The following is a 27,354-nucleotide window of genomic DNA, read 5'->3' as shown; positions in this document are numbered from 1 at the left end:
TTTCTTTTTTTTTTTTTTTTTTCGTATTGCTCAACGTTGTTCTCTCGACATTCTCGTAGGGGTAACGCGCTTTTTACGCCAAGAAATCCATTGGCGATATTTGAAAAAGAAACGAAAATAAAAAATAAGACAAACGAAAATATACACCGACGAGCTAGTCGGTTCGTCGTTCCACTTTCTCGAAACGACGCTTTGAACGATCTTAACGCGAAAAGTGATTATTTGCTGGCAGACGGAAGCACTCTGGAAATTACGCCGCCTCATTGCCCTAAGCTCACTGTCGCTTTCGCTCCATCTACCTATATGTTCTCTCCGTTCGCTCTCTTCGTAATACAATTGCTTTTCCTTTTCTCCATAATGTTAATGCTTTTATCGCGGTCGAGGCCCAGATGTTGAAAGGAGAGGGCGAACGACGGGAAGCGGAAGGAGTAATCGGGTCCACTTCGCGGTATATATATACACATTGTCCTTTCCCATAAAAAAAGAGAAGTGATATGTAGCTATCGCAATGCAAATATCAGCAATTATCGTATAGAGTTTGAACGAGAGGGAGGAACAGAGAGGGCATATTGTCCTGTCGAGCTAAAGCTAGAGCGAATTCGTTTCATGGTACGTTAGAGAAAGAAATAGGTTTACCAATATTTGCTTTTGGTACGAGTTGGTCGTGGAAAGAATTGGCTCTCTTTTGCCATTAAAATTTCTTACAATTACTCGATTGTCTTAGCTTTGGAAAGTCGGTAAAAATAGACTTTTTTATTTGTTCTTTTCGAACTTTTGATCGATCGATTAACCGAGAACGTGAAAGAAAACAAACAAGAAGATGGAAAAACCAAAATTTTCAACCAAGCTATGACGTACGTCCGATAATGCTTCTTCGGTCCAATAAACTAGAAAATGAAAAAGAATCAAGAACGTCTTTAGATGGATAAAATGTTTAAAAATCGATTAAAAAGAAAATTATAAAAGTAACTCTGATGCTGGTAAGAAATTCCATTAGAGGATATTTTCGTCTCAGGATAGAACGTTATTCCAAAGACAGAAATCTTTTTTCTCGGGGAACGTATAAATCAGTTGTCAACCTCTCGTTGGCGTACAGCGTCTCTCGTACAAAGTTCACCTTGAACGCGTAAAACGATTGAAAGCCCTGACGAATTCTCGTCTATAAAAATATCTATTTTCGTATAACTTATTGTTAAATGAGCACGTTCTTTCGTTCGCACGTACACGCGCACCCATGACACGCACACACATACACACACTAAAGCATCACTTTCTCTCATTATCTTCCTTTTGCTTGCTTCTTGCTCTCACCATTCGATCTCTCTCTCTCTCTCTCTCTTTCTCTCTCTCTCTCTCTCTCTCTCTCTCTTTCTCTCTTCCACTCTGTCTAGGTTACTTCGTAATATCACGAGATTGTACACTCACACTGACACACAAACACACTCTTACTTGCTCGTTGGAAGACAATCGGAGTTTCTAAGCCACTTAATTTGCATAGCATGATCTTTGATTGTGATCTCGTGCGCTTCATCACCTAAACCCAACACCAACGCGACACGTTTTACTCCTGTTCATACGTGTGTGTGTATATATACACATACACATATTTGCATACACACATACACACACACACACACACACACACACACGCATATATAAATATATATATATATATGTGTGTATATATGTATATATATATATATCTTCCTCTCCATCTGTTTTGCTTTCAGTTATTTCTCCCGTGCGACTCGAACTCGCCTTCCTTTCACTCTCAAAAGTCTACTTTCCCCTGCCGCTTTTTCGCAAGAAGAAATCCAGGAATTATTTAAAAAAACGAACGAGTTGGTTTGGAATATTGCAACATTTCACCTGCCCCGGATGGAAAAACGCCTCGTTGTTGCGAGAATCCTCGCGTGAACCAAGCAACAAAACGGAGGAGCAAGGACAAAGGCGAGGATCGGCCATTGAAAGCGGAGATGCCGAGTGAGATGGGGCTGCGCGAGTCCAAAGGAGATCAAAGAACAACTTGCTCGAGCCAAGTCAGAATTCGGTAGAAACTTGGACTCGTTCTTCCGGTACATTTTCGCTCCCATCGCCGCCTTTTCGTTTCTGCATATTCTTACGTTCACGCTATCCTCGCTCCCGGATCTTTGCGCTTCTCTTTTTCTTTTCTCTATCTTTCTCCTTTTCCACGGTTGAATCATCCAAGGATTCTCACGAGCAGGTCGGGACATCCGGGCTGATACCATCTCGACCTTTCCACTAAACGAGCGTAAACCTAAAGTAAAGAAGAGAAAAAAAGATGGAAACGGACCTGTAGTCGGAGTCACAAAGTGACTGACGCTACTAATGCGGTTAGAATTAACAGCGATATTCAAGATTCGCTAGTGATATTACTGATAACGTTATTAATATTAATTGTAGCGATGATAATATAATATACTGACATAATATTATATATATATAATATAATTATATAATAATAATAATAGTGTGATCATAATTAGAAATGACAGTTTAAAGAACGAGAAACGCTTAAATAAGAAGCCGAGTACGATGGAGAGGAAGGCCCGTCTGACGCGAGAAATATAGTTCAAATGTTAAAAACAAGAAAAGAGAAAAGGAAAAACCTCTTTGAGTCGGTGGAGGAGTCCGTCCCCTCTCCCTAAATATTCGCTTGTCTTCTCGGTCGATATATATATAAATTAACGCGTGTGCTTTGGGTCCAACGCTCTTTATCGTCTCTCTCTCTTTCTCTCTCTCTCTCTCTCTCTCTCTCTCACTCTCTCTCTCTCTCTCTTTCTCTGTCCTTACTCTGATCTTTAAAACGTTGACGTACACATTTATCAGAAACAACGTTAGGAAAATAGAATATACCAAAGGAAGTCGAAGGACCCAGAGGAGAAATCCCTTAGATCTTAAGATTCTCAAAGTCGGCGAGGGTGTTGCTGATCCTATTGAAAACTGGCAGTCTGGACTCGGCGTTCGGTGAGAGCGGGGACGGTGTTCTCGGCGTGGGCTCCTCGGTGCTCAAAGGACTGCACACGCTGTTGGTTCGAGGGCTGGGACTTCGTCTCGTGGCAAGGAGCCCGAAATCCTGGCCGAAGCTGAACGGCGAGGTAACGGACGCTTGCTGATTGCTGTCGTCGCCGAAGAAACTCGCCATAGAGTTGGTCGGCGACTGACTGAGGCTGGACGACGGGGAAACCGAGTCTCCGGTACTGCCGAGAGAAAAGGTCGGCTTGGGCCTGGTGGCGCCGATCACCGACGAGCTAGCGGTCGTCGAGCTAGTCTGATGATGATGATGGTGGTGGTGGTGGTGGTGGTGGTGTTGGCTAGTCGTTAGACTCAACGAGTTGGTTCTGAGCAATGGCGGTGGATTGTAGGCATTGGTGGTACTACACAGGCTCAAGGAATTGGCTCTCATGAGGTTGGGGGTCGCTGCGGCCGCCACTGCCGCTACCTGAGGCGAGGCCGCGATCTGTTCGAGCAGAGCGACGCTGCTGATCGTCGTCGGATTGACGTTCGAGCCACTGCAGGTATTTCCACCGGCGGCTGCGGCTGCGGCTGCCGCTGCTGCAGCGCTTAGAATAGGATTCAAGCCCAGTATGTTCGGTTGCGTGGATCCTAGTTGCGCGCTCACCTTTTGATTGTGAATTCGAGCCTCCTCGAAGTTGTGAATGAAATGGCAACGGGGTCCGTACGGACAGAAACCGATCGTGTGGAACGTGCGGCACAGCTCGGTCTTGTATTTCGGATGCCGGGCGAGATTCCGTAGCTCGCTGTAACCGTGAGCGAACTGACACTTGTCGCCATATTTGCAGGTGCCGCTTTCCTCGAATGGCCTGCACAGCTCCGTTTTATAACGAGACGTTGGCTCGCTCGCGCTGCGATCTAGTTTACGATGTTGTTCGATCAGGGTTGTCACCAGGGACGTGTAGCTACGGCGAAGAGGCGCGTGTCCGCCATTATTCCCGGCTGAACCGTTGCCCGAGGTACTCGTCGTTGATGTCGAGGTTGGCTCCTTCGTCTTTGCGGGACTGTTCTGTAACACACACGCGAAAACGACAATCGAAATTAGTTATACCGCTTTCAATTTCCTTTCTGAAATAAAAGTTGGGAACAAACAAACAAACAAACAAACAAAAAAGAAAACAAAACAGAAAGAACCAAAAATAAGAAAAATGATCTCGAAGAGAAAGAAATTGGATAGATCAATCGACGAATGAAACTTTACGACTCGCTACACAGCTCAAGATTCGGGGATAAAAATTCCCCACTCCGACTTTTCTTTACTTCTTTAGCTTCCAATTTTGACGCCGCCCCGATACACTCCATTTGCCACAGTTCGTTAAAGGTACCAATTACGTAACGCGCATATAATTGTACGCATGTATGTTAAACGTTTGACGAACAGTGATATTCATTCACGCGCTATAAAACACAAAATTTATCATTTTATCGCAATCGAAAAGGCTATTGATCCGATCGTATAAAAATACTGCTACGAAACAAACTATACAACACACAGACACACGAATTTCGCTCCGACACGCTTCGGAATTTATACGAAAAACAGCAAAGTCCGTCCCAACTTCGGCTCCGACTTCAACGATCAGAAATTCCTTCCGAACTTTGTTGATCTTCGACCAAGTTTAAAAAAGTTATTGGCAGAACAAAACGATCTTGGCAATTTTCCAATCGTGTCATTTTCGCGCAACTCGCAACAGGACGAAAGACGTTAAAACACTGAAAGGCTGTTTCGTTAATACGTTAATAGGGATGCTCGGAGGTAACGCTCCGCGTAAACATGTTCGGAGCAAGATTAGTATTATTAGTAACGAATTACGACGACGTCGTCGTCGTCGTCGTCGTCGTCGTCGTCGTCGTCGTCGTCATCGTAATAACCGCGCTCATACGCGAGTCACCGCGCGTTTCCTTCGAGAAACAGCTACTCCAATTTGTGGAAGCGTCGTCGGCCAAGCATTACCGCCAACGTTCAATCGCAAACAAACTACCGTTTCGAAGAATCAAGTACCGAGCGACGAACATTGCCGTGATAAACACCTAACGAACGAAAGAATAGGCACGATCGTGGTAATTTCGATGGATACACGCTATACGTACGATATACAACAACGTTGCCCGAAAACGCCAGTCTTCGTTGCAGATATTTTACGTCGTTAGAGACGCGTTACGCAATGGAATAATACTTGGATGAGAACCCTCGACCAATAACGACCATTTATTTCTAATAGACTCTAATCAAAAATACAGGAAGCTCGTGCACAATTGCTTTATTCGAATAGTGGTTCGACGATGCTCGTCGTGTACTTTTTGTATTTTTACGAGAAACCGTTAACATCAACTTGGTATGTAAGAGTAGGAATCGCGATTGAGAAACGGGTTACGAAACGTGATAAAAGTAACGCCTGGTCTGCTGATATTTTGACCTCTTGTTTATCCAACGATAAATACGTATGTAAATGTGAGTGTAAACGATGTATGTAAATAAAGAGACAAGAAAAACACGCGTATCGTTTACAATTTTCTATCTCACGACCATATGGATAACGCTATGGTCGACCGGCTTGGGATCGAGGAATCGACGATCGAGGATCTAAAATTATCGGCCAGTGGACCCAGGTATACGAGAGTAGACAAAGGTTCGACGTCTCGGCGAAGATTCGTGGAACGAGAAACTACTTGAAAGTCTGGAACTATACGTCGACCGAAAGAACAAGCTTTTGAAACGATAGCGCGTTACGGGATTTCCAGCAACCCGAAAAATCTGCTTGGACCAACCTTTAGAGAGATCGAATCTTCCACAGAACGAAACCATAAAAAGAACGACGTTTTACTTTCCATCCTCGCCTCCCTCGTCGAACGCGATACTTCTCCAGCTCGACCAAACATCATATCCTTGGTTTTTAATTTGGCTCTCGATCCACCAACGATTCGTTGCTACGAACTTTTATCAAATGAAAAATCTTGGAACGAAATCGATTTAAACGTTAATCCGGAATAACTTGCAGAACAGTTAAATCGACCAAATAATCGATTAAACGATCAAATAAATCAAGTTGGAGATATCATCGTGCGGAGGATGCGAATCGATCGAAATGTTCTTGGTTTCCATCCAAGAATAATAACCATAAATAGCCAGGTACAACTAAATGGCTTATTATGGTAATTTATGGTCTTTAGACGCGTGTACGTTCGGCTTTCGTGATAAACGTTGCTACGGTTGCACGCAAACGATAACCCTGAAATCTCTATTTCAATCGTCTATCTTTCTTCAAATCCTCGTTGCTTTCCTGTAAACGCGTTATTCGTACCATCGAATCTCCGAACAAATAAAAACAGCGATGCGTCGAATCGTCGAACCTAACGATCTTGGAAAACTCTTTTCCAATAGACGAAACAACGTAAACTGGAGTACTCGCGCGCAGCTGTACATTTTCCAAACGGTTATGACCAACGAACAGCTATGTAACAGGGCATCCAACGTATTAACAAAAAATCGAATCCATCTATCCGTAGGACCAAAATCAATCGATACTTTCTCCGTAAATCTTTATCTATGTCGAAGAACCCGAAGGTTAATCGATCCTCCTCCGTTCCAGCTTCCATAGAGATCACGTCGCGTTATATCGCATCGTCTGGAAATTTCCACGAGCACGTCCGTGTTGTTCACGGCGCACACGGACACGGGCCGCGCGATACACGTTCCTAGCGCACGCGTAATTAGTCTGTCGACTGCAGGTATTAATGCAAAGAAACGTAGACGAAGGCAGGAATGCCAGAGTGTCGGTTATCCTGCGATCATCAACGCGCAACGGCTGTTTATCGCGCAGTCTTGAACGCGAACGCAAACGCAAACGCGCACGCGTATTCTTTCGCTGCTACTATTCGCTCCTTGTCAACCGAACCTGGTTCGGCTAGATGCAGTCACGTGCGAACGGTCACCGAGACGTTTTTACGCTTCCTTTTTCCGTGTCGCGGTTTATTGCACGTTCATCGTAATACTGGTCGCACAGATTACAGAGAGACGCGTCGTCGGCTTGCCGGCGATAAAGTAACGTCGATATTTTCGACAAATCCTTCCTCTCGTCGTATCTTTCGATGCAAATATTTCTTCTTTCTCGTTAACGAAGAAGAACGCGTTTGTCTGGTGCGTCCAGAACGAAAGCTAGAGTGTACCTTGAGAAGTCGCGAGAAAGTTGGGATCGAGAAATGGACGAATAAACGCGCAACGTAACGCGACCAGCTGAGATGACGCGTTCTTGACAAAACGTGCTTAACGTCCACTGCTCGACAACGTCAACCATATTCCAAAAAATTCCATGGGAAAAGACGTGTACGATCGCGAAATGAGTCGTCGATAGACGAAAATAATTCGAGACGCGCTTCGTTCGTCATCCGTTATATCTGTTCGTCATCTGCATATTGCTCGAAAACATGTTTGCCAACGACGCGAACTAGCAACAATTGGTACCGGACGCTGTTGATTTTACGCCGAGTTTGAAACGAAACTTGTGCGAAACAATCGACGCAGTGAGACGCGTTCACTGACGTAAATCGATCGCTCTGTTTCACGGACGCTCAACGTCGCAAAAATCTTCTAAAGATAGAACGACAGTTCGTTCTGATAGAACGTAGATGTCGAAATGCTATTGGAGGGCAATAGATCGGACGATCGCGAAACACAGGGGGAAAAAAAGTACGTGACTCGAGTTTCTACTCGAAACAGTCTTTCAGGGTGGAGTTTTCCCAGCGCTAAGAATTCTCGAGCAGTCCTCCGACTTTCCTATCCACGAGCTCGATCCTCCTCAAATTATCGATCGAACGAGAGAAGAAAAACGATACGTTGCATCAGCAAAGGGTCGCTATGAAAGAATCGAAGAATTAATTGTTCGTTACCGCTCTCGACCAAAGTTCCATGTTCCACGCATGTTCCGCGTTCGTGCACTCGAACAAGAATGCATGCCGTACAGAGGCCCCAGCGTCCGTTTTGTAAACGCGACTGCGTGTAACAAACGTGTTAAGAGACGATTCCACGGATCGACTCGAGAGAGTTTCCACGAAACCGGCTGAAAATAGTCGTAGCTCCTTTCATTCACTGGATTCGACGACAGAGACACCGAGAATGCGCGGCAGTTAGTAGCCTGTGGCTGTTCCGCCGCCTGTACCGCGTTTCGTGCATTCATCTGGTTCGCACGTTTTCCTCCACAGAAGCCTACGTTTCACGTTAAACGAGCTTTGTAGTTCGGCGCATGGCGATCTCCCGTGATAATCGTATTTTCAGGCTAATGGTACCGAAGATAGAGAAGGGAAAGTTACGAGAATAATCTCGCTTATCCTTTGTAGGAAACGTAAAACGTACGACACGCGTTCGACGAATGGAACCGCGTTTTTTGTCAAATTCTCGGACAGTTTCGATACTCGATCGGTATGATACGATTTATTAGCGAAATAACGTTCAACGGTGACGATACCTGTTAAGAAACACGCCTACGATCGAGGAAAGGTTCCGCGTTTAGCAAAATATAGGTCAGTTGTCATAGAGATATAAATGTTTAACTTCAATACGATTTTATCGGATGTATATAGGTTTCGAAGCTCCAAGACGATACCTTTGGTCGCGATGAATCACATTTTCATTTGAGTCACAGCGATCCTTCGATAATTTCTAAGCGTATCGTCGTCTTTACTTGGACACGAAAGAGAATAAAATGTAAAAAACAACGAGAATGACCAATTCGATATCGTATCGAAGATACGTATAACGTATGGACGGACGACAAAACAATCCTTGACAAAAATTGTTTCCACGAACGATACAAAGTATGCAATTTGTCGTTAATTAGCACGTATCGCGATTTCTTGAGTAAAACACGTGATAAGAATTATGTCTTCTAGCGCGAGCTGTTTCGTCGTGTTCTTGAATGGATAACAAATTTTCGAGAAACGTTGTGGCAAACGTCAATTTAAATATGTTTTATCAGACACGGTCGGATAAGTTAATTACAATTTAAATATAATTAGATAAAACAATGCCAAACTCTTCGTCTTTTCTTCTTTGTTTTTTCTGTAAGTCGTAAAATCGCGAGACAAATAAAAATTAAAAAAAAAATTGTACTATTTTTCGTACGTAATAGGACAGTCTAAATAGGAAATCAAAATTGCTCACGGAGGAACGATGAAAGTTACTTTTGAGTTGAATCTATCTACATATTGATAAATATTGGTTCGACGTAGAGAGGCGCAAACATCGTTACGTAGAACGGCAGGGCACCACAGCATTATGCAACGTGCAACATCGTAAACATCGCTCGTATTACCAGCGATAAATCGCTTACAACGTATATTTAAATATTTCACGTTCCCATGACATCAGAAAATTACATTATATCGGGAAAGAAAAATGCGGTCGATCGATGCGTTTTAATTTTAACAGTGCCCGACACACTTTTCCCAATCGAAAGAAGAAATACGCTACAACGAATAACGATTCACCCAGTTATGTCCAACAGCTTTGCGCGAAAAGAAGCCTTTCCTTCTGCCAAACAAAATACACATCTGATTTTTCGTTTTTCATGGTAAAACTCGACTGTGCCTTCGATAAATTTTATACGTATTTCCTATTATCGAATATACAATACGAAACGTTAACTCGTTGTAATCGATTTGCTCAATCGTATCGAATCGTGAAAAAGAGGAAACAGGAAAAAATAAATCGATCGTTCGATCGTCCATCGATGCAGAGGTTTCACGGCTTTGTCGTTCTATTATACGTATGTCGAAACGCGTAGACCATGGATTCGTTTCGAAGGTCAAAGATGAAAGTAAGCAAAGCGAGAGGAAGAAGGCTGCGCCGCGGCAGGCAAGTCGAGAGCGAAGAAGCAACGCCGTGCGACGCGACTCAATGGAAATCGGCGTTTCATGCACCGATTCTTACGTAACCGAGACACATCGCCGGGACTCGCTCAACTATCCCAATTAATAGGTTTCGACCGATTCAACGGCAGTCGCGAGCTTCGCTCGTTCGTCGACTGCGTGTTTCTCGCCGATTTCCCAGTCGATGAGAAACAGAAGCGACCCTGTTCTTACACGAGAAACGAATCGCCAAGTCCAAGCTAAGTCGTAGGCAAAAATAAATAGCGCGCGATCTCTTGTTAACCTCGTTGTTTGAATTTGCAGTACGCTATATATTTCTTAACGATAAATTGACCTCTGCGACAAACTGTTTAACACGTAACGTCCAATGTCCTACAATTGCTCGTATACATAGGCATGCTGTGATATCGTGACATCGCGAATGTCGCGTGAACGCAATAAAAAGAAAAAAAAAAAAGAAAAGAAAATAAGACGGCATTATGAACACCGAGTAACGAAATATTCGACGAATTGCACGCGGGCGTCGTATGTATGCGTCGTGTATGAAATGTTTTTTCAGCAAGGTAACGTTATTGTTGTATTTAATACGCAATATAATACCGATATTGGTGATACGTGAATCGCGAAGAGGGAGAATCTTTAAAACAAAATACGCACGTACTCGCTATAAGGCAGGAAATAAAGAAAGAACCCAACTAACCTGGTTTGTTCGTATAAAACGCGCGTAAGTGGAAAAATCAGGAAGAATGTGGCCATTTTTCTGAAAATGATAATTTAGTTATAAAACGTCGGCTTGCTTGAAAGGATCGGGTAGAGGAGAGATTCGATGGGTTACTACGCGATGCGATACGGTAGAAGCATCCGATCGAGAGATTTTCGCTCGCATACGTTGAAGTTGAAGACCGTTTTCAAGGCACGACTCGGCTGGACGGACAAAAGAGGCAGGCGAGCACAAGGAGAGCCAACGAACGTTTCGCTTTCCGGCGCAGAAGAGCGTGTCGCCCCTTTCGAGACCTGGCGCGCTGGTTTTTCCCTTTGTCGACGTGACCACCGTGCGTGTGCACGGGACGCGAGTGATTGTAAAACGCGATGACTAACGTATGATTCAGGTCTGATAGCGAGTGGAAAAGATGGCGACGCCGACCATGTAAAAACCGGATTCCAACTTTTCAGAGTCGATTCGCCTGCACTTGTTCCTCTCCTCTTTGCTTCCTCGACCGACCGTTCAATGACACTTTTTATTACATCGTACGCTGTTATACGAGTGGTTCGGAATAATAATAGCGTAAAAACAAGCTTCTGTGTAACGTTGAATATCGAGGAATATTCGCTATAAAAGTACATCGCGTTTCATAAAACTATACACAAATTTCAATAAGATCGGAGATTTTATTAAGTCGTTATTATTCCGAATGACACGTATCAGCTGGTTGAACATTGTTCTCTGACTCAAAGATCCACGTCAGTTTTAACTGCACCTTTTAGGAATGCGTAACTTTTTCTCCAGTTCCTTACGGGACAATCACAATCGAGCTCTCTCTATATATAGAAAGAGGGGGGAGAGAGAGAGAGAGAGAGAGAGAATTTTTTTATTTTCATGCAAATCCCAGTTCGCACTCGGGAATCCAAGGTGAGCGTTAAAAGCTAGCGAAACCAACATTAATAACTGAATAAACACAGCGTTTCCGCCAGTTAAATATTCAGTCTGTTTCCACAGCTGATTTGCTCGTTGCGAATATTTACTTCGCTTTAGCGTCACCGGTTGGTCAGCAGATTCTTCACAAATTTTATTTCAAATAATCGTAATAAAATATACATATGTATATCGGATAAAACGCAGTAGACTGTTAAAGGAACCGTGAAACGAAATATTGAAAAAATACGTTGTACATATTTCGCTTGTATCGCACAGTCGGTATATATCTACGTGTACCACAGATCAGATTTCTACAGCGATGACACGCGATTTATTACTGATGTGACCTGATAAAAATTCAATACTACCGTATGTACCGAGTGTACGGACTATCTTCGCGACTAGTATTTGTTTCGTGGCTGCGTACGAATACCATTGTGTTTGCTTTATCAGAATCAACCTTCTGTAACGTTTCACCGCCGGTAGAAAGTTAGACAGTTTTCACAACGCAAGCACGTGGTAGCCTACCTACTACTCATGCTTCCACCAACCTATTGTTCCAAGCTTTTCCTTCCCGTTTCCCCTACTTTTCCACGCTAATGGGATCCTAATAGGAAACGATCGGCCAGACAATGCGGTGAATCAAGCGGAGAAACACCGAACAAAGCGGAACGAGCTTTACCGATATTGAAATACGAAAATGAAAATTAATCGAAACGGAAACAAAGTGGACGTAAAGTGGATAAATCGTATCTTTCCTCTGTCGCAGTTTACCTTTATCGCTGAGCTACGACAACGACGAAACGTTGCTCGAAACAGAAGCATCTAGCTACACGCTAAAGACACAACGAGGTATTATTCGCGTACATCAGCGTCGAGTAGGATTTCGCCAATACGTCTAAACTTGAGCGCTAAAAAGATCACCGCTGTTGCACCATCCGTACCTCGAGTAGTCGAAGAAAACAACGGAGGCGAAGAAAAGACGTGCGTTAGAACGTTAGTAGTCGTCTGAAAAATGATATTATTCCGAACGCTGAGAAAACTGTTCTACACATTATTCATCGTGTATCGAGGGCAAGTCACGGTTCAGTCGTTTGTTCGTTGCGTACGAGACACGATTTACGTAGCTACATCAGAGTCAGGCTTAAACCACTCGGGAAACACGTTAGCCCACAATCAATGTACCATTCAAACACGTAACGATAATTCATCACGAGACAATGTAAAAAATGTCTGGCCAATTGCAACCACGATGTATACACGTACAACGCTAGTTCGTTAGTTCGAGCGAAAACAGAACCGGAATAAACGAAAAATAACGAATTAATTAAGAGTACAATGTAAACGGTAAACTGAGAGAGGCCGTGGTGAACCAGCAGCAACATTCGCATAAAACGTAAAACGTTTCGTTTTATCAACGGTGTTTTCAAAAGCACGTATTTCGAAAGTCTTTTATAAGCGTTACGCGTTTAACGTTAGCAAATGATTCGGGACTTGGGACGAGAACGTTTGAAAAATTACCCGCAGCTACCGATTTTCCTAATCAAAGAGCAAATCGCACGATTCCCACGGACGAACGATTTACGATAAAGTCACTCGACTCGTGTACCTTGATAACGCGGCTCAAACTTCGTCTTGTAATTAAAGGCCATGAAAACCGTCAACGATCGTGTTTGCGATTAACTAGCGGTTAAAATAATCGAAGGTTCGGAGGCCAATTACACGTGCGACTTTTTCTAGCTGGCCACGTTGCATTCCGTTCTGCGTAATTGCAGGACTTGCGTATAGAACGGGGAACATGATCGATGAGATAAGTATAACGAAAGACCATGAGAAGTTGAAAAGTGTATTCGTTTAAAATTATTCCTCTGCCTCTCTTCTATATACCATATATCTTACATACGGAACAGATTTGGCGTACGTTTGTACAGTACATTACGTACAGTCGCTAAAAGTTGCAACCTAGAGAATTTCCTCTGGCGAAAACAGGCAAACGACGATTAATTTTCTATTAAATGTAGAATGAAATTATCGAAACCTCGTTATCATGTAATATCTCCTGTTGACGTTATCGGTGGTCGCAGGATTATTTCAAGTAAATTAATTTCTTCGAACGGTTCGAAAATCAAAGCGTTAAATTAACTTTCGCTCGACAAATCTACTAGAAATGTTCCAAGTACGGACAAAGCTCGTGTGTCACAAACTTGCATTGGTAAGTAAAACTAACGCAAGGCGATTACAAGGAACGCGCTTGCTGGTTGTACGAGAAACGCATAGTCCAGCAGAGTACATATAAAATGTCTATCCTCGTCATGGTTCGTACACATCGTATAAACAAGCTTGAGAAACAGAGGTCTTACGTTCCCATGACGTTCGCGCTATACCGCCAGCTCCTACGGCAAAGATTCTATTTGTACAGAAGATGGACGAAAAAGTCTGAAAAGCGATCGCACGCGATCCAGACAGAGGTAACTGTGAAACAAGGTAAAGCGCGAACAAACGCGAGATATAGATAGAGAAAGAGGTTGCACGTTGAATCACGATGAAATCGTCGTGTCCACGTACACGAGAACAAAGAGCCACCGAATACATCCCGTGACACACGAAAATACAGAGAGTTATGCAGAAGCCGCAAAGTTGACTGGTCGTAAAACACAGACACAGGCGCGCGCACGATGCTGAGTGCAACGCCGCGTGATTCAGGCGTTGCTGCACGACCACCATGACTTTCCTTCGCATAAAGAAACTGGATGCACGTGTGCATCGAAAGAGCAAGTGTGCGACACGAAGCCACCACAGCGAACCAACACGCACAGTCAACGTATTCGCCAGCGAGCATAGGGTGCCCATCGAGCTGTTTTCATGCTTCCTTTTAGTTTTTACTTCTCTGCCGTTCCGTTTCGGCCGCCTCACCGCCACCGCATCATTTAAATTTACTGGCAAACGAGAATCAAAGGTAAAACTGTCCGCGCATCGTCAGGAAAATCTCCCGTTTCATCAGCTATTTTCACCAGATACGCCATAATTGCATGCTTCTACAGACTACGTTTCGTTAGGTGCAAGGTGATGAATCCTCGCGAAAATCACGTTACAGATGTTAGAGTATCGACAGAGCATCGATAGAGTAGCGTAAGTGGTACTTGGGATTTTGTACGGAAACCGCTGGAGATTTGAAAAATATCCTCGTTCGACGAATTTGTGACTCGGTGAAAATACGATTTCGATGATTTTAAAATATGTTGTAAACATTTAGAACGACTCTTTTGCTATAGGTAATCGATCTTCGAGCTTGGTTGTCGAGTTATGCGGGAAAATGTCGTTTCTAGGAAGTACGGTGTCTAGGAACATCGGTTCTTTCTTTTATTCCAACATAATATGCCTTTGTTCGCAAGGCAAAGCTTTTCCTTTCCATTTTATTCATATTTTCATAGATTGTAGAACGCTACTGGTACGTTGTTCAGAAACGACTCGACTCTAATTTTCACTTCGTGGAACGACAAGTAAGCACTTGAAACGCTTTGAAAAGATAACCATACGCGAGTCCGAGAAAATCCATCCAGGCTAAGAAAGCACATGTGCGCCTGTTTGTAAAAACGACGCGTTCCGTACACATGGCCGAACAAAAAGGGCACACCATGTTTCCAGCGCTCTACCTTCGGGCTTTCTTCCTCCTCGTTTCGATTTTTCACGAGAGAAAGACCAGCTAACCAGCGTTCGTGAAAGGACGAGAGACCAAGAATCGATCATACGTTCCATTTTTGTTTTCGATTTCACGTTTTTCCCGAGTATTCTGACTTTGTACGAACGAAAAGGAAACGCAACGAGTCGTCAAAATTTTCCTACAAACGTTCACAGCGATAGTCTTATACCGCAAGCGAGTTCGATTCTTTCCCAAGGCTCTCCTTGAAGCGACGTACGCGATGTCATTATTCAAGCAACCGCGCATTATGCTTGTAAAAAAATTTAATGCCAATTAACCTCAACTGAGTAGGTGAATGAATGAATGGGAGAGAGAGAGAGAGAGAGAGAGAGAAAGAGAGAGAAAATGTACGCGCGTGTGTAATAAATGAATATCATCGTTTTTATAGAAGATATAAAATAGCAAGCAAAATTTACTTGGCAAAAAGCTAAACCAGCCGAAGGAAACAACAATTTCGCAACAGCGACTAAAACCGCTAAGATAAAATAGCAAAAGTGGCAACTTTCGCGACAATGGCAACGAAAAACGAATTTATAGCGATTTATATGCGCAGCGACGTGTCGAAAAGCAATGATCAACGAAAAGGAGGAATTGTGGCCTAAGCAGGCAGAGAACGCGGTTCGCGTGCGGAATATCTTATAGATTGCTGGTTAACAACGTTGCACGTCCTCATAGTCCATTTGCGTTCGACATTCTGTGCTTAATGAATTCCACAATGGGGATACGTACGTATCTCTCTATTGTATCATAAAAGCCATAATTACAGATTTACGGCAACGCCGAGAAAGCGATACTTTACCCCGATTGAACCGATGCACCTATGCAAATTTTATTTCCTGTACACGATCGCTACGTTGCGTTAAAGTCGGCCAACGATTAAAGGAATGACGGTGGTTTAAAAATAATTATATATCGTATATTATATAATAATTACATACGGCAAACGCATACAAACATTTTTATACAAGATTTGTATTTTATATTTAGATATGATTAAAGTTAAGAAACAGTGATTAATTCTTAATTGATAGTTTCTTTTCTCTCTTAATTACAAAAACAGTTATAGTTAATGCCAATGTTATACAACTATTATCCTCGTTGAACTATCACAGTAGTGCAAACGCGTATAATTAAAAGATAAGTAAAAATGAAGTTGTCCATGATGCGACAAGCGATGGTAGCAACAACATCGACTGCTCTCCGTGTCGTTTGGTTAACGATACGCGATGGCCACAGACTTTGACTGATTTATCAGGAAAGTAAAAACTTGGAATATAGTTAGCGACCTAAATAATAAGGTGAAGTCACTATACCGAGATAAATTACACCGGAAGCCTGTAACACCGTCGAAAAGATCGAGAAAGAACAAGTTTAGCCGAGCGGAAAGTACTGCTGCAAGCCGATCTATACGTACAGAGAAGCATACGGCTTTCAAACCAGCGACGAGAAATTCGTATGCAAATTACCGAAAATAAACTCATATATAAATAAGTTTATATCGGCTATATCGATTAACCACTAAAAATCTCCGCAGACAAGTTTCAATGTGCTGCTAACAATCCACCGTATTCTTCGAACTTGAAATTCACGCGACACTTTTGGCAAATTAAATCGCGAAAGAGCTTGCGCGTTTGTGAAATCGCGCGTTTCGCGTACAACGACCAAATAATTTCAATCGGGGCGAAGCAATACGATCGTGATCTTTCCTCTCGATCGGCTATTTTGCACGTCACAGTAACCAGTTAGACTCCAGCAACTTTCACGTTTGTTTTCGTTTTTTAAATCACGGTCGTTTCAGCGTGCCAGTTTTCCTTTCGTCGTTAACGATTAATCGATCGTTCAGTGGAGAGGAAAAAGAAATAAAAAAGAGGAGGAGAAGAAGAAGAAGAAGAAGAAGAAGAAGAAGAAGCAGAAAATAACAAGTCATTAACGATGAATTCATTATTCCGGTCACGCAGCGGAACACAACACAATATCTCATTCGAAATAGCTGTCCGATGCACGCAGAATACTTATGCACTCCGCACTAATCACTATTCCTACCTTTCTCAACAAGGTTCGTGTTCCGAGTATAATGTTTTAGCAATGCAACGCCTGCACGCTCCACCGACACGCCTTTCTTCGAGAGTCTCGCTTCGATCGCCCCTACAAAACAACATATTTTCCTCGTCGTCGTCTCTCTCTCTCTCTCTCTCTCTCGTTCTGTATTCCCGCCAATGCTCTATTATTAAAGATACGCTGCAAAACACTGTTTTCGCGCTGATCGTAATAGCACTAACCTTCCGCGCTCGATATGTTTTATTCAACAAGTAGCTACTTATTAAACAGCTCCCACGAACTCGCTTCTCACTTCACTTGACTTTGTACAGGTTGTAAAAAATGCCTATAGAAAAATAATTGTTTCGAATTAAGTTTTCGATCAATTAGATGGGAATTTTCATCACATCGGACCTCCATGTCTCGTCACATCGATAACCGTCGGAAAAACAAGTACTTTAGATACACAATGTAATAACATATATGCGTAGTAACGTATATGTAACAGTAATAAAAATAATATATGTAGTAATATGTTCATGGTTATCTATGATTCTGATTTCACAAATAAATACATCGTAAGCACAAATGAATACTTATCAGTGTAGTTAAACTTCTTTCTTTTTTTCTTTTTTTTTTTTTTGTAATAGATTAATGTAATCCTGTATATCTGAAGTCGAAATCAATAATTACAAGTGGAATAAAAACAACTGGAAAATAACAAAGTTGTACATTTGATTTTCTTCGTTTAATTCTGACCATACCGCGGGAGGAGAAGAAAAAACATTCAAAGTAGCCACAAAAATGCCGACGATCGACGATCGAGAATTATTTCTGCGATCGAGCTCAACTCCGTTTGGGATCAAAATTCGAAACTGGTTCGCAATCACGATTATTACAGTCGTTATAAGAATGATCGAAGAAACGTGCTTGCTCTCGTCAAGAGCCGCGCTACTTTCTAAAACAATAAAATTTTCAACCATCGATCCGCTTCTAAGCTCGACGCGCGATTAAACGATGCCAGAACTCTAAATTCTCTCATCCTCGGAATACGAGCCCATAAAACATCGAATTTCTCGTCAACAGGTTGGTTCCCAATCGAACGAACGGAAACTTGGCCTAAATCTTTTCGGTGGATCGGCAACACGGCGTGGAAAGTCGAATGTTTTTAATTGGAAAGGTGGATCTCGTCGGGTAAATCAAGCGTGAAAGTGAAATCGAGAGGCGCTAAAATATCGAGAGAAGGATCGAGAGATACGAGGCCGGGAAAATATTGCGTGGCACTCTCGCTTTCTCACGTGTGAGACAACCTTTAGGCTTCCTTGGGAACAGAAACGCGCGTTGTGAACGCAGGAACGCAGGAACGCAGGAAAGCAAGGTGCACCCTTCTCGTTCTTCGGCTTCCTTCTACGCTTTTGTGTATCCAGTTTCTTTTCAGAAATACGGGAACAGTTTTTGAGCGTCTCGTCCAACATACTTTTTGCAAGGAGAACCGCAAAAGGGAGACACGCTCGAATCTCAGTCTCATAAAAGAATAAAAAGGAGATTTCCATCTGGTGGAGAAATCCTTCGTAGACCTACCACTATTCCTCTGTCTCCGGAATATAATTCCAATTCTTTCAGGCCACGATGTACCGATTCTTTTTTTCTTTCATTTTTTAACATCCACACAATGCCTCGTATACGTTCTAGAAAAATTTTAATTTGAAATTTCATTAAAAAAATTTCTTGAATTTTACTTCAGTTTGCATTTCATTGCGAAAGATACCGGGCATTTCTCTTAATGCGTAACAATGTATCTCGTTTATTCGTTTATTCGTTTGAGGTGTGTATATAGTTGTGGCGATAGTGCTACTTTTTCTTCTCATTTAGATGACGTGGAAGAAAAATCGGACTACGAGCGCCGGGATTTGAAGAACGTTCCCGAACGTTCGTAAGCAAAGGCGCTGCCGTCGTCCGGTCATAGTTGCTGTCGAGTGCCGCCATAAGTTTATAGTTGCGTCAACGTCAGAGGTTATTAGCGACTGTTGACTGAAGTTTACCGTGTCCGTGTCGGAATATCAACGACGTAAGAAAATCTGGGACATCGATAAATAAAAGAGGAATACGAAAGATACGGAAAGCGATAAGATTTCCACCGAGTTTAGAATCTTTGGGCTGTTATAAACTGAATTTGTGGAAAAATAAAACACCGTTTTTTTTTTCTAGAAATACGGCTACGTAACACGAACAAGGAAGAACGCCCGAAGACCTCGAAGTGTAATCGGTGAATCCGCTCCGATAAACCAGCAAAAAAGATACGCGCGTCTGATAAATAGATGGCTAAGAAGCCAATCGGTGTAAGTCAGTTACGCGTAAAAAAACGCCGGTGTGAAATTTCAACCGTTCGTGCGAATGAATTGCTGTTGGCGTTTCAAAAACCAGCTATTACATCCTCCCGCGGATAAACGGACTATAGCCGTTAAGCTACTTGTAAGTTAAAGTCGAAAAATCTTATATCAAAACTCGTCAAGAGAAGATAAAGATATCCTTATACCAAACGATGCAGTCGGGCGAAAAGGAAAAATGGAAAATGAGATGTTTACGGAAAAGATGTACGTATGTAGCGAGATCATAAATCGAAGCGTTAAACACGTAAACGCGTCGATCGATCTAGCCACAGTTAGGGTCGTAGTAGTACGCCTGACGAGGCCCTGTCACTTTCTACGCTACGGTAATTATCTTATTGAGAAAAATTAATCCGCAGTTATACCTTCAAGCCTGACTAGTTTTATGACCTCGCAAAATCTCTTCCATCAAGAGTAAGTAATATGCGAGTAAGAAAAAAGAAAGCGAATTTATAATTTGAAACAAACGTCCTTTATATATAGAAGAAGAAATAAAATTCTTCACCCTTCTACTAGCATCTTCCGTTGTATTTTCCACAGTTGCAACGCTGTAGTTCCAAATCGTAATTTCGATCATCTTTCAGTCCTCCTTTCGAATCCTACGAGACGTTAAAGCATTCGAATCTTACTTTTACCACGGTCTATTAAACACAGTTCTAAAAGAAAATAAAGATATGGCGATAAAAGAACAGGTAAGCGAAAATCTAAACAATACCTTGCAGGTTCTAAGTTTGTATACAACGAGTCGTATTACTTGAATGTATTTGCATGGATAACTCACAGGGATACGAGCAAACGGTAAATCAGTGGGATAACCTTTTAATAAAATATATTCGACCGATGTGCCCTGATTTTTTACGGTTAATATCGCAGCAGAAATTCGTACATTTCGTTTCGACGCAACCGGTTCCATTTAGCTCGCGTAATTAACGTAATTCTGCCGTTAGAAAACTTACGTACACCCTCCTCCTCTTTATATTCTACGTACATTAGTTGCACTCTCTGCTATTTTTTATTTCTTTTTCCTGATCGACGAGTGTATTCATAACAAGACAATTTCAACGGCTCCGATACCATCTTAGAAAGAACTACTGGTTTTTGCTTGCCCTACTTTAATCCAAGATTACACGCACTTTAAACGGGACAACAAGAACCACGAGGACACTATAAAAATGAACCGGTAAATGACAACAATTGATCGTTATAAGCGATATGTAGGATCACGAAAGCAGACGAAAAGGAATATTCTATAAGCAAAGCCTAGAAAATTGGCCGAACAAAGCGCACGAAAAAACCCATTCTTTTTAATCAGCGTTTTAGAGACAGCAAAACCCGTTTCTTTTCAAAAACATAGAAAATTCGTAACAACGTAAAGGAAACGACGGATAAATACCACTACGGCGACCATATTATGGCATTGGGCAGAGCATCCACGAACCTGCATAGAAACCAGGTACAAAGCATGGTTTCTCTCTTTTTTTCAACGAGCCGTACATGCTCCGTCTCCCTTTCGCTTCATCCTTCTTGCTCACCCACTTCCATTTCTATCCGCACTGGCACACACACATACACACACACACACACACACACACACACACACTCTCTCTCTCTCCCGCCCTCCCGCGGTTTTCCACTTTTCAGCTCCCCTACATTTCTCCACTTTTTCCCCATTTGTTTCCAGCATCGCTGCGCCCCATTGGTTTTGCCTCGATCACCTATCCTCGTCTTGCTTTTTCGTGTCTCGGTCGTTCGTACGGTTTCTGGCTTCGTCTAGCCAGAGTTCCCTTCGTTCTCCCCCACCCAGGTCTTGTCTCTGATTCTCTCACTCGAACTCGGTCTTTTCCTCGGTCGGCTCTCCTTCCGTCATAAATCCGAAGCAACAGGTTCCTACGCTGCTTACGGCTTGCATTTGCCGAGCCGCTTTTTGTTGATGTTGCCGGCGTGGTGCAGCGTCGGGCACGTTGCACGCTCAGGGCGAGGTTTCCACTTTCAGAAAAATCCGGACCCCGATAATTCCACGGAAAGGGTAAGACTCGGCGCTATCATGGACGTGGCCCGATCACCGACTTCTATCAGCCAACCTTCCCTTCTCTCTCTCTTTCATCCTTTCGCGATAAACAATTTAACATCTCTCGTTACGAGATGGTTCCCATCTTTACAACGTATTTTTCCTAACGCGTCTCTATCTTACACGCAAGATTCGTCCAACGGGATTAGTTAAAAGTTGCTCGGATAAAAAGGTATAAAAGGCGTAACGAGATCGTAAAGTTGTATCTCGATAACAGTAGGTTTTAATACGCGTATTTATATCGTGACACCTGGTTATATTCTTGTTTTAATGCACAAAAGACTCGCTCTTTGTGAATCGAATCTTTGCTCGATCATTCCGATGCGTCATGCCGTACGCTTTATACATACTTCCTTCCATCTAGCGTCTCGACGCTCGGAACTTAACTCGACGATATTTGAATAAATTTCGTCCTAACGGCCGGGAGGAAAGAAGAAACGAAGTACGCTACCGTGTACACGTTCGGAATAAGATGAGAGCATTGTAGTTCTTGGTATTCCACGGCGAACAATTTCTTTGAAATTTCTAACGTTACACGCATGTTTATTAGATTTACTCGGTTGTATGTATATGGGGTTGCCTGAGATTTATGGATGAATATCATATCGTACTCGTGTTTATACGCGTGAATTACAAGGAACACGATTTATCCTCTCACGGTCGAAGCTTCCTGATTTTGTATTAGAAAGTTTTATCTACTTTCTGATTTCGGCGAAGCGTGCGTCACGTAGCGTAACAACACGCGCAACTTGTACATTTTTACCGAATTTGCCTTCAACGATACCTAAAAGGATCCAAATCTGGTACCATTAAAGTAATCCTATTAAAGTATTTCCTAGAATAGAAAATAACGAGAAGAGAAAATGTCCGGGCGGAACGGAACGATTATCTAAACTGTAGGTAGCAAAGTCCAAATTTCGAGAGGAGCTTCAGATGGGCATCGAGCACGAAAGTCGAAAGGCTCTTTCCCGGATCGAACGAGTTTCGAAATCGCCGAGGAGAAATTGCCGAGGAAAGTTACGAGTTGCGCGTAGATGAAAAGGAAAGAGGGAAAAGAAAGAAGTTCGCGATAAAACTCGAACGCTGCCGCGCCGTTCGTCCGACCATTTCGTCGGTCGCGAAACGAAAACAATAACAATTACGATTTGTTCGACGAAGCTCTTTTCCGTCAGACAGAAACAGGTGGAAAGATTTTATACAACACCACGAAAAGATTGCAATGTAGCGTTTTCGTTTCTAAATTCTTCGACACTGTAACGGATCGTGTACAAAAATGTCCATTACCTACGGTCTACAAATTTATATTAAATCGATTTATATTAAAAAAAAAAAAAAAAAAAAAAAAAAAAAAAAAAAAAAAAAAAAATGGAAAGACCGTCGTAGCATTTAGTCGAGAAAACTGGAACACTCCCTGTATACCCGAATAGATAATTCAATGTAACGAGACCCCCGCGGTCTCTAAACTCGCTTATCCGTGCCAATCGTGACCGAAGTAAGCTAGTTAAGTGGAGACTTGGCTATGAATAAATGAATGGAGGTGTAATTCACCAAAGAAACAATTTATAGAACGAACGCGTGGTATTTTTACTCGCGAATACGATCGCCCACGTGTTCCTTTGCTTTTCGTTTGAACAATTGCCCAGGGTTTAAGTTCGTTCTATCGCTCAAATACTTAAACGAATCCCCGATGCTTGGTAGTAGGTAACATATACCTAGCGTGTATTTGAACTCTGATCAAAGGGAACAGATTACGCTGCCACTACGATTATTGAAAATTTCAAGGTATTGGTTGGAAGAATAGCAATAAAGAGAGATGAAACGATAAGCGGTTTCACCACTTTTACGAATTACGTCGAAATAAAATTACAAGAATTTATTTAATTATATATCTCGTAAAACGTGGAAGCGGTACAGTGGAAAATAAAATCTTGGAAAATCGCATTACGCGTAGATACAAATGTCTATGAAAAAAAAAGATTGCTATTCGAGAAGGGAAGCCGTAACATACTTTGGTTAAATAGACATATTCTTATCGTCGAACCAGATTTCGGATTGGCGGTAATGCGGACAAAAGGAAGTTGGTAAACATAAATGAAATTATTTGTCTGTTTTCTCGTAACAGCGAACAAAGGCATTTGTATTCAAATTAGAGAATATCGCCAGATATGATACCGCGTTGTTCCAATATTGCTACAAAGAAAAACTAACAAACTGACGAAACGAGGGAAGAACAGTTCTGCCACGTGTTTATAAAACAAGTTCCTGTCGCATGACGGAATTCGTACGTACATTAACGAATTTATACGAAACATGATTTACGAAACCCAGACAGATATGAACGTACGAAGCAAGCTACCGTGAACATTATTGCAGGAAATTTATCAAAATTCCCAGATCTAAGTTGGCAACTTGATTTAATTTTAGATATTTATTCGATTTTACTTGCTATGTATTGGATATACTATACAGAGCGGTCAACGTAATTGTTTCAAATTATAATTTCATCCTCGGCGTAAGCAAAATACAATGTCAAAAGAAGATGAATTCAAAAAGTATTATCTTCGTAGGAGCCTATATGTTTCTTTTTCTTCTTTCATAAACGCAATAAATGCATTATTCTTTATATATATATATATATATATATATATATATATATATATATATACACATATTTTTTGCATAGATCAAACCTAAATAAATATCTTTTTCCAAGTAAAAAACTAAAATGAAGTTACTTTCCTGTTCTGTTAGTTCTGTGACACGAATGGACGAATTGGAAACGCGTAAATTTTGACGACGATAAAAATGAAGCCAAATTCCCAGAGCTCTGAGAATCGGTGTAATCGGAGATTTCAGAAGCGGGAACGAATGACGCGAGACGAAAAAACGTTGGCACGAGCTTCTATACTTGAAACGATCGTCGGGTCGTCGCAAATTCGGACGAATCATTGACTGCGGACAGCTGTGTCATCCGTGAAAAGTTTGACAATCGAAAACCATATGCAAAATCAGGCACACAAGTAAGCAGAGTCGTGTGTAACGAGATTGAGCTTATACAAACACGCTTCGAGCTGCAAAACCTAAACACAAAGACTCATCATCGGCAATCGAGTTTATCAAACGAAGGATATTTACAACGACGCAACATTGAGAACGACCTCTAATTTCTATAGAAAATAATAAAAGTTCCAGCTTGTTTTCGTACGAATTTGACGCCTGGTCGTGCGCTAAAATCGGACAGCGTACTTGCGAAAATATATTTCAAAATATATAGTATTTTAAAATAGATGGTTCGCGAGATGGAAGAATTCACTCTTGTCCAAAGACGAGTCCAAATGTCTTGGGAGTTTACTATGTTTACGACGAAGCGAAAAATAAATCCGAAAATCGAGTTAAGCTAAACAGATGCAGGAACTAACGCGATTTAAAGTAAAAATTGTAGTGAAAACAAATAAACGTCGAAGAAAGCAGCGACCGTACGACCGAAAATAACTCTTACATCACGACCTCTGGTTCTTTTGCGCGGTAAAATAAATACCATTACCATAGCAATGGTAATACATAGTATGTAGCTAGAGCCGTCTACCTAACTACATTTCATTTTGATATACATAATTTATTTGGGAAGACGCGAGATTTCCTAACGCGCGGCCCTGTTTCTGCTACGTATCTCCTAACCGCGCAGATTCTTCGTACACCATTTCTATCCGTTCCATTCCATATTTGTCCCGCAGTGCAATAGACCGTGGCAGTCGGAACAGAATACGTACCAACACCGTTGCACAAATGTTTGCGCCACGGTACCACCGAGTACCAGCGAGTACTACAACGGCCACGAGAGAATCCAACACGAACTTATTCACCACCATACTATAGTCAGAATTTCCAAGTATTCACGATGCCACGTGCTGAACCAGCCATCTTTGCATCTAGAACCTGCTGCTTTTGTTGCTTATCAGTCGGATTCTCGATTCTTCGAAACGATAGGGAACACACGTTCGTGATAGTGCAATCTTAATAGAAAGTGATCGTCCAAGATAACGACACGAAATAACCACTGATCGAACAAACACGTCGAGCCTCACCTGATTCATAACAAAGTTCACGAGTCTAAATATAGAAAGACTTCTTCCCATTCGCAACGTTTCAAATATATCGATAATCGTATCGTTTGAAGTGTTCGTTCAACGGTATTCGACACTCCTATACTCAGTCGCCTATGTTTGCCCTACCTACGACTCGACAACATGGAACGTTTGAAAAAAGAAGGCGCTAAAGGACGAAACGATCGTGTGACAAATGGTAAAGTATCTTACCTTAAATAAGTGCTCGCTACACTCGACGAACATAGGGGTGCTCATGACGGCAGTCGACATTTTCCCTCGTTTTCGCACAAAAACACACTGGAGTTAGGTTATAACGTAGTCGCGATCCGGCCGTGACTAGCCTTCTTCTTCTTTCAGAGCAGAACAGCGTGCGTGTCGTAGCACGGTAGCCGGTTAATAGTTAAGAAGAAGCCGCGTTTGTACGTATCAACTTTGAGAACACAAAAACTGCCACTCCGACGATACGTTCTTGTGGATTTACATTGGAAGCACACCCGTTTCGACTCTCTCAGCGTACAAACAGGCTGACAAAGAAATTGGAACGATCGACGAATATCTCCTCTCGCTTCGAACAGCAAGCAACACGCCGCTCTTTCGCCTTGGAGCCTCTTCGATGCTCAGTTTGTGTCACGTGTAGAGATCACCGTGAAAACGAAAGACGATTACGTATATATGGGTTGTGTGACCCTGTACGTGTACGTGTACGTGTGCGTGCGTGTGTGTATGTGTCGTAGTGTACCAGCGACGGAGAAAGAGTATTTGCGAGAGAAACTTGGCACTTTTTCGAATCGAAGACTCTTTATCGCGATTCCCGTGGAGGGGGAAATTTGACGAACCCGTCCAATCTTTCTTTTTCTTCTCGAAAAGATGTAGCTCGCAAGGCCTCCGAATGCGAACTGCGGATCCGTGCGACCGCGCGACGCTCCGTGAGACTCGAAAGGCGGCACCGCGAGCTCCACCAATCAGACCACGCGTCATTGCTACCCGTCCCCACCATCTTTGCGTCACTGTCGCCGGAGATTTGGCAACCGCGCCGACTCCTCAGGCCAATCATGCAAACATCTCTCCCTCTTTCTCTCGGTATCAACAACCCCTTGATCCGCGATTTTCAAATCCCTCCGAGTTCTTCTCCCTCTTTATCCTGTTCTTTCTCATTGGTGGAAATTTAGGGTAGTTTCGGGATACCTAGTAGCATGGCTGTTTTTAGAACCATCGTTACCCAACAGTGTTTACTGCTTCTCTCCCTTCAACCCCCCCGCCCACGCCTCTTCATCGCCGCCACCACCACCACCACCAGCACTCCAAATATGTTTCTGCCAATGAATCTCGATTAAAACGAAGCTCCAATCGAATACATCGGATATAGAATGCTGTAACAATAACGATGATTGGAGTGATAACGATCTTCGATTCCAGAGGATAAATTTGAAACGGCGATTTCAATGTCTCTCTTCTATCAACTGATTTATCATAAATGTAAGTACAAGATTTATTATTCTTAAAAACATATTTTTATATAT

The 27,354-nt window shown here is 42.3% G+C and overlaps 1 protein-coding gene across 2 annotated transcripts; it reads right to left on the bottom strand.

Moving 5' to 3' along the window:
* On the bottom strand, nucleotides 1-27,354 carry LOC126872300 (mRNA decay activator protein ZFP36L2-A). Of its 2 annotated transcripts, XM_050632088.1 has the most exons (4): nucleotides 26,045-27,354; nucleotides 10,601-10,660; nucleotides 2,878-4,045; nucleotides 1-2,278 (listed from the first exon to the last, which is right to left on the bottom strand). In XM_050632088.1, exons 1-3 carry the CDS (start codon nucleotides 26,102-26,104, stop codon nucleotides 2,912-2,914), a joined length of 1,254 nt encoding a protein of 417 aa, XP_050488045.1. In that variant the 5' UTR covers nucleotides 26,105-27,354; the 3' UTR covers nucleotides 1-2,278; nucleotides 2,878-2,911. The 2 variants fall into 2 exon arrangements, with proteins under 2 accessions (XP_050488045.1, XP_050488046.1); XM_050632089.1 differs by lacking the exon at nucleotides 10,601-10,660 and having other exon boundaries at nucleotides 1-4,045; nucleotides 26,045-27,190.

Source organism: Bombus huntii, chromosome 13, assembly GCF_024542735.1.
Source record: "Bombus huntii isolate Logan2020A chromosome 13, iyBomHunt1.1, whole genome shotgun sequence".
In the NCBI taxonomy this organism is placed as follows: domain Eukaryota; kingdom Metazoa; phylum Arthropoda; class Insecta; order Hymenoptera; family Apidae; genus Bombus; species Bombus huntii.
This window is presented reverse-complemented; position numbering and strand designations above follow the sequence as displayed.

Excerpts from the sequence above, each read along its gene's own strand:
- LOC126872300 (XM_050632088.1), bottom strand. The coding sequence starts at position 26,104 with ATGTCGACTGCCGTCATGAGCACCCCTATGTTCGTCGAGTGTAGCGAG. Across the intron at positions 10,661-26,044 it reads GTAGCGAGCACTTATTTAAG|AAAAATGGCCACATTCTTCC; the intron begins GTAAGATACTTT and ends TATCATTTTCAG. Across the intron at positions 4,046-10,600 it reads GTTTTATACGAACAAACCAG|AACAGTCCCGCAAAGACGAA; the intron begins GTTAGTTGGGTT and ends TGTGTGTTACAG.